We start from the raw sequence: 20,833 nt of genomic DNA on the forward strand, positions 1-20,833 counted from the left end.
TGGTGACCAGCACGGGCTCACGTCCCCGAGGCCCCCCATCAGACACAACCTATGTCTGGCGCTAAGACACTCCCCAGGGGCGTCTGCTGGGGCGATTTTTGCATTTTAGGCATCACACAAGTCTGCACCGTAAGGAGCCTGCAGCTCATGGGAGGGCTCAGGGTGGCCTTCGCCCCTGAGGGCACTGCTCAGCCCAAGTGGACTGCTCTGACTCCTGCACAGGCCTCCGATTAGGGAAAAGTGAGACAAAACCTAGGGATTGCTCAAGCGGAACATGGTAAGGGCAGTCGGGGGGCCTGGTGGTGGTGCCACGGGCTCCCATGCACACCGCTTCCCCAGCACCGAGTTCCCTGGGCCCTCGGCAGGGCCGCCTACATGAAGCACAGTGTTGTCCTCTGTCTTTTCGTGACGGCCCCATGTCTCCCTCTCCTCCCTCAGGGGACAGGGCTTTGTCCTGAGATTCCCCTGCTTGGGCAGGGCTCCCTACCTGACACAGCTGTAGAGGGGCTGCTGGGCTCCCCGTAGCCCGCCTGGTTCACGGCCACCACTCGGAACTCGTACGTCACTCCCTGCCTGAGCTTGTCCAGGCTGACGGTGTAGGAGGTGGCGCTCCGGGGGATGTCCTTCGCAAACATGTCCCACAGGCCTTCATCTGAGGACACAGCACCGGAGCAGAGGTTAGGGTTTTCTCCCGCCTGCGACCTGGCGCCCGCCCCGCGGCCGGCTCACCGTGGCCCTCGCGCAGTGCAACTGACGGGAGAGCCAGAGCCCGGGTGGGTTGCACGGGGCCAGGCTGGGGACGAGGTCAGCCCTCTCCCCGACAGAGAGACCCCGCCAAGGCCCCGGGGTGGTCATGGCATGTTCCTGAACATTCTCCTCGCCCTGTCACATTCCCATCAGATTCCAGGCCTCGTCTCTGCTCTCTGACTTGATGTTGTCTCTAGTAGGATCTCTGGCATATATAACAGTGCCTCACAAGGAGCGCATTATGTGAGGACATATACGGAGACTGCTTGGTAAAAAGTGGGCTCAGAGCCCAGAACGTTCATGAATTATAATTTCCTTTACAGGCACAGGTATGTGATCCTTTAAAGAGAGCTGGAGGTCCGGAGAGGAAAGGCACGTTTGAGTATGCACGCACACGTGCGGACAGCTTTGCAGAGAGCTGAGGGTTATCTGGCACCAACCTGCTCATGCACCTTGGAACGCCAGATGCGCTCGAGTGGATTAGCCCAACAGTACACAGGAAGAAAGGTGCTGGCGTATAAGTCTGTGTTTGCATAGGATTTAGAGTTTGCACCGATTAAGCCCTTACAGTCACAGGTTAACGAAGGCACGGACGTGAATGAGATTTTAAAGGCACAAATCTCTGGACGGGCAGAAAAAGAGCACAATGATCATTTATTCCTCAACTTTCACGTTTACACTCATTCCTCACCGAGGTGCCCGTTACGGCTAATCACGTCAAAATGGCCGGCCAGCCACAGCTCCAAGTCCCCCCCACCACCGACACGCTGAAGTTTGCACACGGGGTGGCTGTCGGCTGTGGTTTTCGTTCTGAGTTTGCATGACAATGACCAGGAAATAATGGGCACTGAGAGTGCCCTGCTCTATAGCCCTGCTCTGCCCCGGTGGCCCCTTCCTCCCCTTCCACTGCCTCCCGTTCATTCATGCGTTCATTCCACAGACACTCGCGTGCTCACTCTTTGCTTGGGCTGTTCCGCCCATCGGGGAATCAGGTGAGATTTCTGCTCGCACGAGCAGCTCCTAGTGTAAGGGCAGTGTGCGGAGGAACATCAAGTCATTTCACCCTTTCAGACTCGTCTTGACCTCACTCCTACGCTTTAGCAATGGGGTTGCCTCCACCAACTGGCTTTCTGAGCACTCTTTCACATTTACCTTTCGGCACCACGATGCCCTCTGAGTCTTCAAGAGTTCAATAAATATCTGTTGGGGTGGTCCATCCTTCCATCCTTGCACCCACTTACCTCCCCTTCCTTCCTTCCTTCCTTCCTTCCTTCCTTCCTTCCTTCCTTCCTTCCTTCCTTCCTTATACCATCAATCCTTCCACCCACCCACCCATCCATCCATCCATCCTTCCTTCCTTCCATCCACCCACTTACCTCTCCTTCCTTCCTTCCACCATCAATCCTTTTATCTATCCATCATCCTTCCTTCCATCCATCCACCCATTTCCCTTCTTTTCCTTTCCTTCCCTTCCACCATCCTTCCTTCCTTCCTTCCATCCATCCATCCATCCATCCATCCTTCTATCCATCCATCTTTACCTCTCCATAGCACTTTGCAGGGCCTAGCACAATCAGCTTTTCAGTAAACAACCACCACCATTTTATTTAGCACTTACTAAGAGCAAGTCACTATTCTAAGCGCTTTAAATGTTGACTGAATTGTTTCTTTTCTTTTTTGTGTGTGAGACAGAGGGAACGGGGGAGAGAGGCAGGGGAGACAGAGAAACCGAATCCTAAGCAGGCGTCGAGCCTGAATCGGGGCCTGATCCTGTGACCCTGGGATCATGACCTGAGCCAAAATCAAGAGTAGGATGCCTAACCAACTGAGCCACCATGGTGCCCCTGCAGTGTTTTTCTTCTAAAAGGGGAAGACAATTTTATGCTGTAAAAAAGACAAGCAAAAAAAAAATACATAAGCTCTTTTAAACTGGATGTTGCTTGAACCACTGCAGTGCAGGGACTAAGTGTGAAAGGAATTCTCAGACTGTTAAGAGCAGGTCTGAACTCTTCTGGAATGACTTCTCCAAGTGTCTTTTGCATTAATGTTTCTGTAATGCTTTCCTGCTCCCGAAGAAAAAAAATTATTTCCCCTTCCTCCACCGTCACCTAAAGGCCACATTTTATTTTAAGCGCTCTGTCACAGCCCCAGGAATTGTGTGCATTTTTCATAAAAACATTTTAAAACATTGATATAGAATCTCAACACAGAACAATTTATATAGCAATCCGTTTACACTGAAAAATGTTGGGGGAGGGAGAGTCATGCCGAGAGAATTTCCTTCTGAACTACGAGAAGAAAATGTTCACATTTTTATTTTGCTTAATTCCTCCTTGCGAAAATTAGCACATTTTGCGTTTTAGAATTTGCTTCTAATTCACAGGGCTATTTATCTGTACTGATCTTTACATCGTGATCATGAGTGGGTAAGAAAACTTGGCAGCTGTTAACGCGTCCACTCTCTTTCCCCACCGTGGATTGTTTTTTTCTCGTTTGTATTGTGCCGTTAAGTATCTCAATAAATCAATGATGGAGAAAAGTATCTCTACAAATTAGGGGGGAAAATAACATTACAGAACTATTAGCCATAATGAGGTTTGTGCAACTGATTTTCCATGCATAGGGATAATCCCCAGCGTCCGGATTTCCATCTCAATCAACACTTGAGAGCAGTGTGGGCCTTCGCTCGTTCCAAAGGCGGTTCTGGGGGTCTGATTCAGCCAGCCCTCAGACCCAGGTGAGACTGGCCCCCACTGGGATGCTCAGGGGGCCCCGGCCTGCCTTCCCGTCTGCGCTCGGGGAGCTCCTGTGTCCAGATACCTTCCAAAGCTGCATCCCTGAATGGCTGATGCCCCGTGCTGTGTCCTCTGTGGGCTCCGGGGCGTTGGACTTCCTGGGGGCGTGGTCTTGATGTCTGTGGGAGGGGGGCCCGTGGCGGGGGAGTCAGCCCAAATCACACTGGTGTGCGGGGCCTGCCCCCTATTCCTGGACGCCTGGGGGAGCACCTCCCTGGACTCTCGCCACTCAAACACCTGCCAGGGACAGCAATCCTGCCCCCACCAGCTAAGCGGGGGGTGGGGGGTGGGACACCGCTGAGAGAGAAACTTTGCAGTTATCCCTAAAGACACCCCAGGTCCCACCAGCCTCGGGGGAGGTGGTAAGAAGCCACACACACGGTCTGGCTCCTCAGCGGGCTCATGTTTCGGGAAAGAACGTGAACTCTTTGTCTTTGCCGCCTGCAGCGCATTATCTGTGCGTCAGACACGGGGAAGCAGCCGATGGTCAAGGTCCTTGTGGAAAGAACCCTCTTCCGGTCTGAACGGTTTTGCTGCCTCACGACAGGCCTGCTTGCGGCTCACAGAACGGGCAGCCCGACCTCTCACCTGCCCCGGCAGCGGGAGGCACATCTGCTCCCAGACGATGTCCTAATAAACGTGGCAACACGAACACCTCTCTTCTGGATCGAGACGGAGCCCAGCTCGGGCACATCCGCGGGTCGCTCAATTTATCCCTCGAACGCCCAGAACGGAGCTGTGTGCCGCAGGTATTCAGGCGGATGCCAGGCCAGCGCGAAAGTTTGATTTCACGGACAATTAAACAGGGTCTCCGTGCTGAATGAAACTGTCACTCACGGGCCCGAGATTTCTGGTTCCACTAACTCATGTCACCAACAACGTGACTATCAGGCTGTGGCTCGGAGCAAATGGACGCCTGTCGGCCGTGTGTTTCTTAGATGCTGCCATTTCTGCCGTATCCGTGGTCAATCTCGGTCCGAAATTTGACTGAAGCAGGTGGGGCTCAAACATGAGGCTAAATACCTCGCAGGCAGGAAAAAAAATTCCCTTGTATCTGATCCAGTTGTAAGGCGGGAGACAAGCGGGGATGAATGTCTAGAAGCAAAGGAGGCCCGTGACAGGCTGAGCCCAGCGGGCGGCAGGGCGCCCTGGCGGACGGGCGGTCAGCTGACGTGGGTGTGAGGAGGCCGGGAGTGGGTGCCAGGCCGGGCGCCGTCGGACCTGTGCCCGCAGCTCCTTCCCCCTGCTGAATTTGCTGACTTGGGAATTTCCATGGGTTTAAAAACCTTTGGGAGAAGACTGATTTTGTTCCTTGTTCAACTGAAAATCCCTTGGCCAGAGGCTGACGGTGGGGAGTGGGGAGGCGGGTGGGGGGCTCCCAGGGGGACTCCGCGTGGATGAGGCAGGTCCAGATTGGGGATGGGGACGAGGAGGGACCAGCTCTCATCTCTGGGCTAAAGATGCTGCTTGTGAAAAAGGCAATACAATGTCTGTCTGCACTGGGTACGTCCTAAGTATGTATTTCACGGCTGCTTCGGAGAGGAAAATATATTTATAGTTCCCTTACTGCCATTCCGGTCTATTGTGTAAATATGTAAATTAGGTTTCGTGATCTACACAGTAAAATGCCTTGGGATAATTTGTGTAAATAAATCATCCGCCTGTGCCCACTGCATAGTCTCCGTCGCCTTCCAGGGAACTTTGCAACGCAGATTCGGAGCAAACGTGCACGCAACCAGAGAGAGGTGTCTCTGGCCAGGCTGTCCTCGCACCCGCACTCCCTGACTGTCCTTCCCCGGAGTAAGAGGGACTCTGGGCTCCAGCCCGACAGTAATGTCACTGCCGCCGTCTGGTTCTGTCTCCACGTTAGGGAAGCAGTGAGCTACTCTGCAGAGATTGTAGGGGTGACAGTTGAGGGTACAGAAGGGTGAGGGGGGCTGCCCGAGCCTGCTGGCCACCTCGAGGTGCCAGCCACCCAGCTGATCAGCCACCTGCCTCCTGGGGGTTGAGACAGAGACTCAGCTGGACAGGACGATGGCAGGCTGGGCAGACAGGTGGGGGCTCCAGGGGCCACCTAGTGCCAAGTGGCTCAGGCTTCCCAGATACCCAGGGGTGTGCCGGGTGTCACCTGTGTGCCGGGTGGCTCCTGCCCTCCCCACCCCCAATAAAAAATAAGGCCTCTTCACGAAAACCCGGGCCCGTCCACCAAATCCCCACTCCCTTTGACACCCACGCCCCTGCCTGGAGAAAGTCTTGCCAGAGAGCTTCGGTGGAGAAAATAAGATAGAGCGTTTAATGTGTTGTGTAATGAGGCCTGTAATAGATGGCAGCTGAGATCCAAAGCCCTAAGGCACCAGCAAGGTGTTTAAATATTGACAATCCATAAAAGCATTTCATTTGCCTCTGCGTCGCTGCTGGCCTCAGTCACAGGAGGGAGGAGGCCTTTCCGCGGGAAGACGGCGAAGCCCTACAGCCGCTCTGCTTGGGCGGACGGTCTGAAAGGGGGAATCGGTCGCAGGATGCCAGGGGAGGCAAAATCTCTCGCGCCCGCTGAACGAGACGGCGTCTTGCAGGCCAGCTTCCTGTGGCGTCTCAGTCCCTGGGGGTTGGTTTCCACGTGGCGGCACGACCCCCGGGCCTCGCTGGTCTCAGGAGGCGCCCGCTCGGCCGAGGACCTCCGGGCGGGGGGCTCAGTATGAGACCCGGGCCGGCACCCCGATCAGCTCTTCCTCACCCACCCCCTCGCAGACTCCCTAAAGCTGCACTTCTGGCCAAGAGGCCACCGGCTTCCTTCGCTACGGTGGACGCGTGAGCATCTGATAACCTGATGAGAAATTAAATGGCTCCCCAGGCAAGTCTGAGGATCAATACCCTCTCTTTCCTCAGAAGGTGCCGGAATGTGCTCTGCACTGTTAGGATTCCGAGCCCTTGCGCCCGTGTCTGGCTGCTGCTGTGGCACATTCCCCACGGCTGATCTCTGACATGAGAATGCTCGTTTCAAAGACGTGCTGTTGCACTTGACTGAACAGGACACTGTCCGTGGGATACACGTATGTATTTTAAAATTTTGAGTGGAGCTTTTTATGTTGAGATAACTGTAGAGCCCCACACGGTTATGGGAAATACTATGGAGAGATGCCACGCGTCCTGTATCCGGGGTCCCCCGATGGTATCACCCCTCAGAACAACAGCGAAGCATCGCAACCGGGAACTGATGTCGACATGGTCCAGACACAGAGCGTTTCCGTCGCCCCAGTGACCCCGCTGTGGCCTCTCACATCTATACATCCACTGGGGTTTTTAACACTCTGTCGGGGAGCAAGCGTGCGGGCCGAAGGAAATGACTTGGCAAAGGTCTTCCACTTGTGTCACCGAGGACAAGCCTTCTTGTCTCCTCCCGGTGCCACGGACCCCTCCGGCAATCTGCTGACTCTGAAGGGAGCCCTTCTCAGAACGGCTTTAGATGTAGAAAATAAAACTAAGAAGGAAGCCAGCTATGCTGCTAATGACTGTAATTACCCAGAGGGAACTGGAGGTTCACAGCAACCCTGTGTCCTAGGGATGCTGACTGTGTGGGTCACGTGTGGTTTTCGATGTGCCTGTTGGGCTCCGTGGTTCTTTGGAAGATGGGGTGCAAAGGCTTGGATTCCTCCAGGGCCGCGCTGGAACACAAGTTCCAGGGAACGTCTGGATGGCGAGGCCCACCACCTTGTGAAACACCCACCCCAGCCGGGTCGGGATGGGAACCAGTGTGGTTTCTACTGCTGACAATTCCACAGGTTGGGAAGTTACTTACGCAGTTTCAACCCAACTGTTGTAGGTCAAATTGTGACCCCTCAAAATTCACGTGGTCGAGGTCCTATCCCCAACGTCTCAGAATGTGACCTTATTTGGAAAGAGGGTCTTTGCAGATGTAATTAGTCAAGGTGAGGTCTTGGGGGTGGGCCCTAACCCGGTATGACTGGTGTCCTCATAGAAGGGGAAGTTCGGGCACAGGGACCGGAGGGCACACAGAGAGAAGGTGGAGATGGGAGGGAGGGGGCAGGAAATCCCTCCACAGCCCAAGAAGGCCCAGGGTTGATGGCAAACCACCTGAAGCTGGGAGAGAGGACGGAGCAGACCTCCGCTCACAAGCTCACAGGACCCAACCCCACCACGCCTGTCCTCAGACACCCGGCCTCTAGACCGGGAGACAGTACGTGCCGCGGGGTAAGCCACCTGGTGCGGGGTACGTGGCCATAGCAGCCAGAATACACGAACACGCCTACGTTCATAAGGGAAGAAAATGCTGAAGGTCAGTTGGTGGTGAGCGATGTCCACAGATCTCCCGAATTCTCTCAGGAGCCCTTGGTAGCCTGAAAGGGCACAAAGGAACCTTTGCAATGAACGCTCTCCCTAGATTTGGGGAGAAAGGGTCGACTTCCTTCCTTGGGGTCCGTCCGTGCAGGCTCCTCAGCCCTCAGCTGGGCCCAGACCTCACCAGGCCTGTATTCGAGGCTCCTGCCAATCTCTGAAGGTGCCGTGGGATCAGGTGTCCTCGGCGGAGGGCCTGCTGTCTGCTCTCGGGGCCGCCGGCTTTCAGAGGGACGGGGCGGGGGAACCCAGTGGCCGCAGGAGGCCCGTCGCCCATCTGCGACCCTCCGTTTCCAGAACAGGCCGAAAGCCTCGCTCAGCATAAGCTCCAGGACCCCTCGGGGCGGCACGGTGAACGTGTGAGTTCAGGGGCTGAAGAACTTTACATGTTGCCTTTCACGGGGCCTGTTTGGGTCTCGGGCGCCAGATCTCTACCTGGAAGTTTCTAGGAGGTGCTTACAACGAGTAACCTCTGAAAAGCACTTTGATGGGGGAGGGGCATCTGGCACAGTCCTAAGTGACTTCACAGCCCTTCCCTCTTGGTGTGATAGCTTCTTTAAATATCCGGCTAAAATGACGCCCGGTGCTGAGGGTGGGCTCTGGCAGAGGGCTCTCTGCCCCCAGTCCTGGCACACCCTGTATTTTCGTGCTCAAGTGCTCACGATTCAACGTGCAACCACCTGCAGGCCACAGTGGACGTGCTCGGTGTTCTCTGCATTGGGTGATGCCCCCATGGCTCCAAGGAGTAGCAGCCGACTCCACGCAGCAGAAATTGATCTTCCAGCAACGCCCATGCTTCGTTATTACAGCTGAACGGGAGGAAGAGAGCGAAAACCCTCCTCGGGCAGATAGGGTAGGGAATGGACTGAGACCTCATTTTCGGGAGCCTAAAAGATGGGGCAGAGGGCGTGGACAGGAATCCGCGCCCTGATCGGGAGCGAGCGGGACTCTGTCCGTCGGGGCAAACAGGCGGAGCCTGAGGCGAGCATCCGAAAACACTCTTGGATCTTCCCGAGGAGCCGCAAGTGTCTGTAAGCGTCCCTGTGTTTTCATGTACATGTTTCTGAGGATGACGACGACCGGGCTCTGAGGCACGTGTACTGTGGCCAACCATCGAGAATCTCAGGCCCGCGAGGTTACGGCGGAGGGAGGCACGTGCCTCGCCCTTCCTCGAGTCGCCCTCGTGGTCTCCACATCTTTAGAGAGAGGCCAAGCGGAGGCCAGAGGGCCCTGACACTCGCCTCCGCTAGGCTGAACAGGCTCCTTGACAGGTGCCCAACCCCCTCCTTACCTGAGGGCCTGACCTCGATGACGTAGCCCGTGGTGGGAGTCCTGCCCACGCTTCCCTCCGTCCACTGCAGGGTCAGCTCAGAGGCGGACTTGCTGACCGAGACATCTCTGGGGGACCCCGGGGAGCCTGCGGGATAAAAGAGACAGGGGAGGGTGGACGTGGGCACTTGGGGGCTCCTCATCCCACAGGGGGTCGGCAGCTCTGGCCAGGTTCTGTCTCCTTCCCCAAGCATGTGGCTTAGCCTCGCTCTGTCACAGTCTTCTCATCCTAGACGTGGGAAAGCCACCCTGGCCTCCCGGGTTGACCGGACGTGAGCAGAGATGGGCCGTGCAACGGGCCCAGGATCGTGCCTGGCGTGGGGCGTGCACCCTGTGAACCGAGGTCCTGTCACCCTCGCCTTACTAAGGATGTCAACAAATGCCAAAACCATTTAGGTGGGTGGGAAGCCACGTGGCTCCTCTTTGTGACGTGAACACTTTAAGATTTTCTTGTGTATGGGGGCGCCTGGGTGGCTCAGTCGGTTAAGTGTCCAACTTTGGCTCAGGCCATGATCTCGGTCTGTGGGTTTGAGTCCCACATCGGGCTCTGTGCTGATAGCTCAGAACCTGGAGCCTGCTTTGGATTCTATGTCTCCCTCTCTCTCTCTGCCCCTCTCCCACTTGTTCTGTCTCTCTCTCTCTCTCTCAAAAATAAACTTAATAAAATGTAAACAAAAGTTTCTTGTGTATCTAATTTCAAAAATTCATTTTTCCCAAGTTTTTCCAGAAAACAGCCCCAAACCTGACATGCTTAACACCGAAGAGTTTGCTGGTCTGCACATAACAAGCCTGTCTGTAGACATTGCTGCTAACACAGGTGTTTGGAGACACCCATGCTGCCAGAACATTCCTGCGTTTATGGCCGCTCTGGGTGGGCCAGAGCTGCTTGACGGGCAGCGAGGGGGGACCCTCTGACCGGACAGAGCCCAGGGTGGGCCGCTCGCGCTGCACCGGCCGTGGGGCCCCCGGCGGAGCTCCACTTACCCTCGGCGGGCCCGGCCGTGACGTTCGCTTGCAGCTCGGGGCCATAGGCGATGGTCCGCGCTTGTACACGGAAGAAGTAGGTCACTCCTTTGGTGAGATCCCGGACCTTCAGCCAGCGCTGCCAGTTCCCCTTCACGTCCACCGTCACCACCTTGCTCACCCCTGGAACCACCGAGAGCAAAGGCCAGGAGGTGGCCGGAGTTAGAGACGCGGCCGGAGGCCGCCTATTCCACCGCGACCACAAGGACGGCGTCCCCAGCTTGCTGAGGAACTATTTCTTGCAATTAGGAGGAGTTTAAGTGGTGGTGATAGCCAATTTTCAGCACAGATAAGTGTAATTAGAGTTTAAGCCTGATAAGTGGGGCTAACAAACCCAAGAGCCAGCCTCACGGTGCGGCGCGGGGAGGTGGCCCAGGTCTCCCTCACCACACCGGGGAGGCCCCCGTGCTCCTGCCCCCGGCCCGGGTCCCCCTCCCCTCCCGCTGCACTCCGAGCCACATCGAGCTCTGTGTCACCTGTGCAGGTGACCTGGAGCCTCCTGACTTCGGAGGAGAGAACGGGGAAAAAGAGGCAGGAACCTTCATCATAGCTAAAAGCTGGGCTTCCTCCAAGTGGGGCTCTCCAGCCTGACTGGGCTGGCTAACCAGTGGCCTAGAGGCCTCCGGCCCCTCATGAGAACTTTCTCCTGGACTCCGAAGCAAGGACGGAGAAAGGCTGTCGCTGCAAATATCACTGCCCAGGTTCGGACAACTCTGACCACAGAGAGACAACGTTTTCGTTCATGAACACGCAGACGAAGACAAAGTGTTGGTTGTATTCGGTGTAGCTGGAGAACTGAGATTCCACATTTCGGGAGGAAGACACACAGTGAAAATCCTACGAACGCAGCATTTTCCAGGACGGAGATGGGGCTCCCTGGTTAAGTAAGTTTGAAGATGACGTATTACAAAAAGGCCTCATAGGCTCTCCACTCGGGATTTCTGAGAGCTTTCAACATACCGGTGTCTACGGCTCATCCCCCGGAGGAGCAGGAAGAGGTGAGGTGGCCCCTCTGACACTGGTCAGCAGAGCCCGCCAGGAGCACCACCCGGCACCTGCTGTCCGCCCCCAGCATGGCCCGCATGCACCGTGAACACACTGCCCGGCGTGGCCACCGCCGGGCCTGCCCTCAGTGCGAGCAGCCAAAGCCATCGGCACCTTCCATCCCCGTGTGGCCCTGACCTCAGAAGAGCCCAGCCAAGTGCGTCCTTACTACGAAATGGGCTCATCCTTCAAACTCATCAAAGCGAGTGTCTCTTAGCCTACAGCTCTCCAAGTACCTTCCAGTCGGCTCGCCGTGTTGATATCGTGCCTTTTATAGAACACTGATTCAGCTAAATGACTCCCTTCCAGATGATTTCAGAGTGATCCTGCCTGCGTTTGAGTGACCTCCAAATTTGAGCTTTTCTGTAGAGAAACAGGGCCGTTTCTGCCCAGGGAGCCTGGCCCTCACCCTGCATGGCTCAAGGAAGGGGTTTTCGGATGCCAGTTTGCACACACACTGCCCATCATCAGCAAACGGATGGGGTCCATTTGGATGTAAAATTAATCTGGAGAGCACCCCCCCCTCACTTTTTTTTTTAATGTTTTGTTAAAAAATGCCTTCCTTTTCCCCAGAGCAGAAACAAACCCATATATGGATTTTGTGAATTCTATCCCACTAGGACATACAGCTAGTCTGGCCTCCCCTGCATCTCAACTATGTCAGAATCTTATTTATTTAGTCCATTTGTAAACCGTGCCCTGCAATACAAAGCCCCGGGGTGCAATCACATAAAATACTACCGTTTAAAACATCTTAAAAAACATAAAAGTAACTCTGCCATAAAACCCATTCCCTAAGAACACGGCTCCTGCTCCGTGTGGCTCGGTGCTCCCCACCGTGACCAGGGCACTGGCGGGGGACGGCGGGGGAGGAGCCGGGCCTGTCTTCTCCGTGGAGGGATCGCAGGCAGGGTCTGCCCGTGCCAGGTGGGTGTTCTGCTCTCGAGGAACGTCCGGCCGGCCAGGAGGCAGGAAAAACGGCCAGCAGAATGGCCAGCGGGTGAGACGACCGTTTGACGGCCTTCCTCCCTGTCTTTGCCGCACAGACAGGCCCTCCATGTCCGTAACCACCTTCACGGGAGGGCTGGCGTTACCGCAGAGTTAGTAGGATTCCAGCCCCAGATGTTTTCACCACACTTGCAACCACATCTCTTGGAAATGCAGTGGTTCTGTGAGGCATTTTGAAGAACTGGAAATTGTTCGGAGACCTGGTTGCCACCCCCGCGATTCCCTGTTGGAAATTGGGATCCAACGTGAAGGAGGCAAGGGTTGGGTTCCTCCGAGAGACCCCCACTCGAGAGGCCCGCACGCTGATCAGACCGGCCAGCCGATGCCCTAGGGGAGGGGACAATACGCTTCTCGGGGAGACAAGGGTCTGGGAACGGAGGCGGGACGGCGAGGGCCGGACGAGGGGCCGGATGCTTTGACCTCAGCCGGGCGCAGGACGCCACGCTGTGTGTGCTTCCCAAAGCTGCCTTCTGTTTAGCCACTCGGAGCGTCTGGTCCTTTTGCGTATGTGACAGCACGGCCTCACTTTCACCTGAAAGATCCCCTCCTCCCCTATCCAGCCTCAGGTCAAAATGTCTCTGACGGGCCTGGGGGCGGAGAGAGGCCACAGGAAAGTCTCTCCTGCTCTGAGTTCCCGCCCTCTACCGGCTTGCGCTCCTCCTTTGGCCCGTGTGGCTGCAGAGCGTGGCCAGCTAGAAGGGGTCGGATCTGTTGGCTCATGTCTGGCTAAGCCAGGGGCTCTGGCAGATGCCATCAGACCAGGCAGGCACATGGTGGGACCCGGAAAAGCAACACTGGTGTTGGCCAGTGGTCAGGGACACCCCCGGAAGGTCACAGGGTCAGGGGCACTCAGGAAGAGGGCTGGTGGGGTCTGCTCACGGGGAACAGGCTGTTTGCTGGGTTCCAGGCAGGGAGGACGGGCGGGGGCGAGGCCAGCCTCACCCCCAGCTGGAGCAGGGGCAGAGCGGTTTCAGGAGGGGGTCTGCGGCTGAGAGGAAGGACCCAGCGGAGGCCCCTCCGACTCCAGCAGAGTCTGCAGCTTAGCGGCAGCTGTGAAGCAACCATCCCCAGCCCCAGGCCTGGACCAGCCGCATGACAGACGAGCAGGAATCAGGGGGTCGGGGGTGTGCCCGTGCCGCCTTTAGGGCCAAGGTTTGGGGGTCTGGATGGTTGGGTCTCAAGTGCCCAGGGACTGCACCCCGAGCTTCTGGAGAGACCTGTGAGCTGCTGACTGAAAGTACCTTCTCCTGCCCGGTTCCAGAGTGTATATACTCACTGCCAAAGACAGGAAAATCCAGGCAGAGGAACTAGCCCTCCCGACAGACAGGAGGGCCAACGGAGTGACAGAGGGTCTTACTACTTGTGAAAAGAGGCGAGATGCTTGCGACCAAGAAGATCTGCCTGTTGTCACCAGAGAGAGAGGGAGAGGGGAGGGAGGGAGAGGGGAGGGAGGGAGGGGGAAGAAGGGGAGAGAGTGAGAGGGAGAGAGGGAGGGAAGGGGGGAGAAGGGGAGAGGGAGGGAGGGAGGGGAAGGGAGAGGGGAAGAAGGGGTAGGGAAGAGAGAGAGGGATAGGGAGAGAGAAGCAGAGAGAGGGAGGGAGAGAGGAAGAGAGAGAGAGGGAGGGAGGAAAAGAGACAGGGAGAGAGGGAGGGAGGGAGAGAGAGAGGGAGAGAGGGAGAGAGGGAGGGAGAGAGAGGCGGAGAGGGAGAGACAAGCAGACAGAGGGAGGGAGAGAGGAAGAGAGGGAGGGAAGAGGGAGGGAGGGAGAGGGAGGGAGCGAGGGAGTGAGAGGGAGGGAGGGAGGGAGAAAGAGGCAGAGAGGGAGAGAGAAGCAGAGAGAGAGAGGGAGGGAGGGAGGGAGACAAGTGCCATGGGCAGCTGTGACACGCTGATGACCGCTTCTCCCACTCCCCGCTGTGACGTTTGTGGCACGTGTCCCCCTCAAAGCCCACGTGCTCCAGACATTTCCCCATCACGGGCTCTCAAACCAGCCCACCTGGGGCCAAACCCCACGTGTGTCCGCATTCTCCACCTGCAGGCCCTGGGCAGTTGTCTTAAGGGCTCGGAGCCTGATTTCTTGTGAAATACGAATAAAGGCGGCCCGGCCGCCGCGTGAGGACTCAGAGAGAGCGTGTGCCCTTGCTCGGTGCCGGGCGTCTAGACGGCGTCTGGTGAGCCACGGCCGTGCTGCTGCAGAGGCCACGTGACCACGGCCCCGACAAGGCCCGGGGAACCAGATGTGCAGGGTCATCTCCCTGGAAGGTAGGGGGAGGCCGTGGGGACAGATGTGTGGCGAGCCGGCAGGACTCCGGGACGTTGGAACGCAGAGATCGGGGGATCGCGAAGCAGGGCCCACCATGGCTCCCGACTGGGCAGAGGCCACGGCCACGATCTTGCCTGGATGGTAAGTACTTCTTTATAAGACGAAGGCAGCCAGCCCGGGGGCTGAGGCGTGCATGCCACGGAGTTTCTAGAGAGATTCTACAAGCCCATCAATGCAGAATAAGTCACTTATTTGAGGAGGTACAGGAAAACCTGTACCTTGATGGGGAGGGGCTCCAAGGTGGCTCGGGGCCATGATTTTTGGCCATCCTTTCCCCGTTGCGTGTGGCACTAGTTAAAAGGCGTCTGCAACGCCCGGGCCACCTGGTCCCCACGCAGGCACTGGGCCCTGAAGAGGACGCAGCGGGTGTGGCCGCGCCATCTCGGGGCCGGGCCCGTGCCCTCCGCCATTTCACATACCGCACACCCGTACCACCTCTACTGTTATTTACCAAAGCGCATCCATCGCTTGTCTGAGACTCTCTCCCCTCACGTGTTTATATCTCTGATTTGAGGTTGATGATGCCAACATACTGGGCTGCGGTTTACGGCCGGCCTTTTTTCTTTCTTAGCACTTCGTAAAATAACAATGAATCTTAGAGTCGATAATCGCATTTTAGATTCGATGAAATGAAATCTGGTGCTTAAATTTTCCTCAAATCAGCCCCCCGTTTTACTTGAATGTACTTATTTTAAAAGGAAACTTTTATCACGGCTTTAAATGGAGCGCCAATATTATTTGATGTGTTGGTTATATTTTCTCCTCCTAGGCATTAAATAATCTACAACGTTTACAGTCTGGCCGTGGGCGTTTCCGGGGGAAGCCCGCCCTCGGCCGGGCGCCCTCCTGTGGCACCGGTGCCGGGCACAGAGTGGGCGAGAAAAAAGTGCCCGCGGAGCCCTCTGACAGCGGGGCAGCAGCGAGCGGGGAGGAGACAGACGCGTCAGAAATTACAACGGCACCAGAGACAGGCAGCAAGGCAGCAGGGGCGGATCAGCACCTCCGGGACCAAGGGGCGAGGGTGCGCTCCCGTCTCTGCCCCTTTCCCGTGCAGTGGGCGGGTCCCCCGGGCTCCGCCGCGAACACGCGCATCCCCGGTCCCCGCTCCACACCCCCAGAGCCCAGGCTCCGAGCCCCTTGCCAGGCGCTGCTCGGCCGGCACCCCCTCCTGCCCGGAAGCTGCTGGTTTCCTCTTCTGTCCCCCCCCTCGTACTGGGCTTTACGCCCTCCTCGCTGTGCCTCTGGCAGACAAGACTCCCCGCCGTGCAGATGCTGTGGAGTGCCGTGCCCTCCCCGTGCGCGCCCCTGGCCTTACCTTGCACGGGCGCTAAGGGCTCGTAGACCACTCGGTAGCCCTGCAGGATGCCATTGGCTGCCACCGGCTCGCCCCACGAGACGTTAAGCGTGGTAGAGGTTATTTCTGAGAACGCCAAAAAGCTGGGGGTCCCCGGAGCTGGAAGAATGGGATGTGAAGGGACTGTTGGTAAAGCTCCTTTATAGACCATTTCCACACATGTCTGTGCCTCCACGTACGATAAAAGCGCTACTAGATGTTATTTTCAACTCCGTAAAAGTCTCAACGCCGTGAGACCACCTCTGAACTTCCCAGGATCAATCAGACACCTGGACTCTCCCGAGAAGAGGAGACAAGATGATGGGGGTTTAAACACAAGGAGCCTAAGGGACGCGGTGACAAAGGCAGAAAGATGAGTAAAGAATGAAATGCAGACAGCCCCGTGAGGCTCTGCCCACCTCTCCTGGCCTCTCCCTTGGGGCCCCAGCCGGCCCTCCTCTGAAACGTCACAGTGTCCGCCCTCGGACTGGGGACAGGGGGGCCCAGTGAGGCCCCGGGCGGGGGGAAGCTGCCCACAGAACGCAGACAGCCAGGCGGTGGCCGGGTTGCTGACCCTGCTCACCGCCCCCTGCCTGGGCTCCGTGTGGGAGTCTGTGCCCGGAGCTGGCCCCCCCCCCCCCAATCAGCCCTCCACACCCCCATGTGCTGTCTTTCCAATCCCTGGGGGCCCTTTTGCTCCATGGCCTGCCCAGTCCCCAGTGCTCTGGTGAGGAACGGGTGACCCACCCTGGATTCCAGAAACGGCCTTGCGGGTGTGGCCCTGAAACCCGGCGACCCTGGAAGCGCCCGACGCTGTGGCCTGGGCTCGGCGTACAAAGAACTCACTTCCCCTGGGATCTGGACACGCCGGTGCCGAGCCCCGGTAAGAAGCTCCCCGAGGGAACCGGAAGGAGGCCTGGGTGCGGAGGCGGAGCCCTCCTGCCCTCGGCGACCCGGGAGGGTCCTCGGGAAACAGGTGCCGTCTCACGGGCACCGCCGCGCAGCAGGCCAGGGCTGGGCACTGGGGAAAGCAGCTGAATGCAACCCAGGCCTTTCTCTCCAGAAAGCCCCGGGCACACGACAGCCGTGCGTCACAGGCTGGGCAGAGCAAAGGGCTGTGGGGACAGGGAGGGGCCGCTCATCCAGCCTGGCTCGGCCACCCGCGGCCGTGGGGAAGGGGCCCCCGCAGAACACGCCGCTCTCCTACCGGCCTGGTGGGTGCGCCCCTGCCTGGGGTCACTCCGGGGCCCGTCTCCAGCCGCGTTGAAGGCCGAGATGCTGACCCGGTAAGGGGTGTGACCGGTCAGGTTCTTCAGTTTCAGCACGGTCTCCGGCAGGAACAGGACCTTCATCTTCTCTGTTTCGTTCTGGCTGTCTGCCTCCCAGTAGTAAACCTGCCGATAAGAGCCAGAGGTCGGAGGCGGGCCATGGGGCCACGGGGAAGGGGTGGCAGCCCTGGTTTCTAAACTGGTGGGGGAGGTGCCCAGTGAGCGCTGGGCAGGACTGGACCTCGGCCCGTGTTTCTCCTGGGTTCACTTTGCCCCCCACCGCCCGGCCTGCACATGCTCGCAGGCGGACTTGAGGCCCAAGCACAGAGGCTGGAGGAGGTGGGTTGGCAGGACCGTTTCCCACTGCCCTGAGCCGGCGTGAGCCCGGCCGCCCAAAGACAACACCCACCTCGGCTCCGGGGGGCGAAACCCAGCCAGGCCACCAGGGCCACTGGCCCACAGGGCAGAGAGCCGCAGAGAGCTTGGGACAGGTTTTCTGCCCCCACGTGGGCTCCCGGCCACGAGCACTGCTGACTCCTGCCCGCAAGATATGGTCCGGTCCTACTTTTGGAACTGAGCAAATCTGATCCTACATTTGAACAGGCCTTACTGACTTGAGATCAATACCCAAGTTCAATGTCTTTATCATTAAGGAAATTAGAAAACATATTTTGGACATACATAAATAGCATCTTGCCTCCAAGCTCGTAAGACTTCCCATTACCTCATTAATCACTGTAACAGCCCTGCCGTGGAGGAAGGTATTTATTTTCATAAAACACCGACCAAAATCATTTTTAAATGGACATTTAATTGGCCCAATAGTCATCAGGGCAGGCTGGCCCACAGAAGCTGATGACTGACCAACCTGGGCTCCGACATACCAGTCGGGGAGAGTCATTCGGGAGAAGGAAGGGGGAGTTTTCAAGGGACGGCCCCGGGCTGCTTTCTTCAGGCTGTTTTTAGCTGATCCTTCTGACTTCCCTCCGAAAATGTGGCCTTCCAGGCAGGTGTGCAAGGAGCTTCCCGCCCCCAGATGAACCTACTCCGGGTAATTACTCACTGGCCTCCTGTTTTTCCTTTGCCCCATCTCCGGAATGTTGAGCTAATGTGGAACCTTAGTGTGGTGGTTCTCAATGTGGGTGCCTAGGAACCACACCCCTGGGGGAACTTGCTAGAAATGCAAATTCTTGGGCCCCCTGCCCTGGGCCTCATGAAATATTCAACAGAGATCCAAGGGCAGGGTCAGGCTGGAGAACCTGTTCTCTTCAGCCAGATCTGTTCTGCTGTCAGCAAAGATACTGGAGGCTCCCAGAGCGGGTGCAGCATCAGGAAGGGTGCTGGGCGGGGCCTGGGAGGGAGGGGCTGCCGGGCACAAGCCAGCTGCACGGTGAACCAGGCCCCCACCCCCAGGCCGAGAGGCAAGGTCAGGCCGAGCCTGCCCCAGCCGCTCAGCACCGACCCCGGCTGTCTGTCCTGACGGTCAGCTGCGTGTGCCGGGGCAGGACGGAGTGAGCCGGGGGCAGCAGCCGTGGCATGCAGCCAGGGTTCCAGCGAAGCCGCTGGGAACTCTGGATTTAGGCCACTCTCCGGGCCTCCAAGTGACCTGGAAGGAAGAGCCAAACCATGCGAGAGAGCATTGCCTTGTAGCCCTGGATGTTCCCGTTCTGGCTCTCCGGTGGTGGCGGCTCCCATGTGACCTCCAGCTGGCTGGCCGTGAGCGGGGTCACCTGGACGTTCTGCGGGGCCATGGCCGGGGCTGGGGAGAGAGCAGCACAGGAGAGGGGCTGAGATGGCTGTTGGCGCGTGCGGGGCCCCTGGCTCCAGGGTGGGCGGCCTCAGAGCCTGCCCTGGGGCCGTGCAGCTTTTAGGCCAGGGAGCGCCACACACGCCCTTCCCGGAACCACGTTTTCAGTTGGCATAAAATGGAATCTGGAGGATTACGAAGAAAATTATATTAATTATAATAATTATATTGAGACGCGGTTGGCAGAGTGTTCAGAAACAAAAGCGTGATCTGGTCATCTGTGTGCGTCGTGGGTGGGCGCGGGACGTGGGTGGGGGGCTGTTGCTGAGCGAGCTGTGGGTCCCGCTGGCCGTACGCACCATGCTGCCGCGTTCACGGTGGAGGGAGGCAGTGCGTTTTGGACGGGACGCGGAGAAAATGAGGCACCCACGTGTCCATCCCAAGTTCAGGAATCTCGCGTTGTGGAGCCTGGCTCCCCGGGTCTGGGCCGTCCTCCAGCGGCGACAGGACCAGCCTAGGCTGGTCCCTGTCCCCTGCCCTCTACCCAGGCCCCTTATGGCTCGAACTCTGAGGACCCAGTCCTCGATTGCGACCCTGCCCTACCGCCCTGGGGACCACGCTGTGCCCGGAGAGGTGGAGAGGACACCGTGGCCGTGGCCCGGCAGGCGGCCCTGGGGAAGCTGGGATGGCACCGAGAGCACGTGTGCACACACAGGACACGTCTCCGCTCCGTCTCTGCATTCCTCGCCGGGCATCTGTGCGGGACGCACTTCTCTCTGCCCGTGGGAGTCCTTCCCTTCTCCCACCTGTGTGCACCCCAACAGGGTTGTGCTGGGCTGGACCCTGGAGCCCTGGGAGCCGTGTGGGGGGGCTCGGCCCGTGGGCCCACGAGCACTGCCTTCCGACTCAAGCACGTTCCTGGCCACGCACGGAGACCACGCAACAGCCACTGTCCGAGGGCGACAGCCCAGCACGCTGGCTCTCGAGAGAGAACGACCTTCGAGAGTCACCCCTTCCCCTCTCCGCCCCCCCCCCCCCAGTATAGAATCAAATAGTAATTAACACCCACTCAGCCTGACACCGACTATTTATTTTGTTCTAACTGTGTGGTTCCCGTATTATCGCTGCCCACCCTGCCGTTAATGGAAATGTTAATAACCCACACCAGGTTGTTGTGACAGATGCTTGGCCTCATTATCAGAAATTCTTATTTACCGCTCCATTAAACAACAGAATCACACAAAAAAACAATTCAATCAAAACTAACTGGAGGAATTTTAACAGCCACATTAATAATCCAAAACATAAATAAAGTTAATGTCTTTTGCATGTTTGCCATCGGCAACTCTATCGCAAAATTACGTTGTACAATTAAAACGTGAAAGGCGAAATTGAGCACGGCCATTACCCCAGTAGTCGGTTAGAACCGTCTGTGCGTGGTCTCCCCCGACCTCCAACCCCAAGGTTTCCTTTTCAAACCCTGGGCCCACGACCCTTCTCCAGACACGGAGGTCCACAGAAACCGGTGCTTCTGCGGGCTCGAGGCGGCTCCTGGAATTCAGGGGCCACGTGCCTGGACAAGACCCGCCGGTCGCGTGCGGGGCGGCTGAGCCACGCGAACTGCTGTCCCCAAGCTGAGATGTTCCGATGTGCCCACCAGCTGTCCTGTCGCACAGAGCTTTTGTGCCGTAAAAATGCCGCAGGGAGTGAGGATTTTTTTTGATGACGACACAGGCAGGGAAGAGAGAGAAATGTGTATAAACACAGAGCAGAGCGTGTCAGTTTCGAGACCTACTTTTCTGGCTCCCGGAAGCTTCTGGGTCTCTGTCCCTGCAGGATGACCTGACTGGGGAAGGTCCCCT

The 20,833-nt window shown here is 57.6% G+C and overlaps 1 protein-coding gene across 2 annotated transcripts in view; it reads right to left on the reverse strand.

Moving 5' to 3' along the window:
* The window catches only part of SDK1 (sidekick cell adhesion molecule 1), a 553,308-nt gene that overhangs the window by 21,881 nt on the left and 510,594 nt on the right, over nt 1-20,833 (reverse strand). For both annotated transcript variants that reach the window (XM_053213474.1, XM_053213475.1), the window contains 6 exons: nt 18,868-18,983; nt 17,164-17,350; nt 15,939-16,076; nt 10,209-10,370; nt 9,187-9,312; nt 488-652 (listed from right to left, as the gene is read on the reverse strand). In XM_053213474.1, the coding sequence (XP_053069449.1) occupies nt 488-652; nt 9,187-9,312; nt 10,209-10,370; nt 15,939-16,076; nt 17,164-17,350; nt 18,868-18,983 (894 nt within the window). The remainder of the gene's footprint in view (nt 1-487; nt 653-9,186; nt 9,313-10,208; nt 10,371-15,938; nt 16,077-17,163; nt 17,351-18,867; nt 18,984-20,833) is intronic.

This window comes from Acinonyx jubatus, chromosome E3, assembly GCF_027475565.1.
Source record: "Acinonyx jubatus isolate Ajub_Pintada_27869175 chromosome E3, VMU_Ajub_asm_v1.0, whole genome shotgun sequence".
NCBI lineage: Eukaryota > Metazoa > Chordata > Mammalia > Carnivora > Felidae > Acinonyx > Acinonyx jubatus.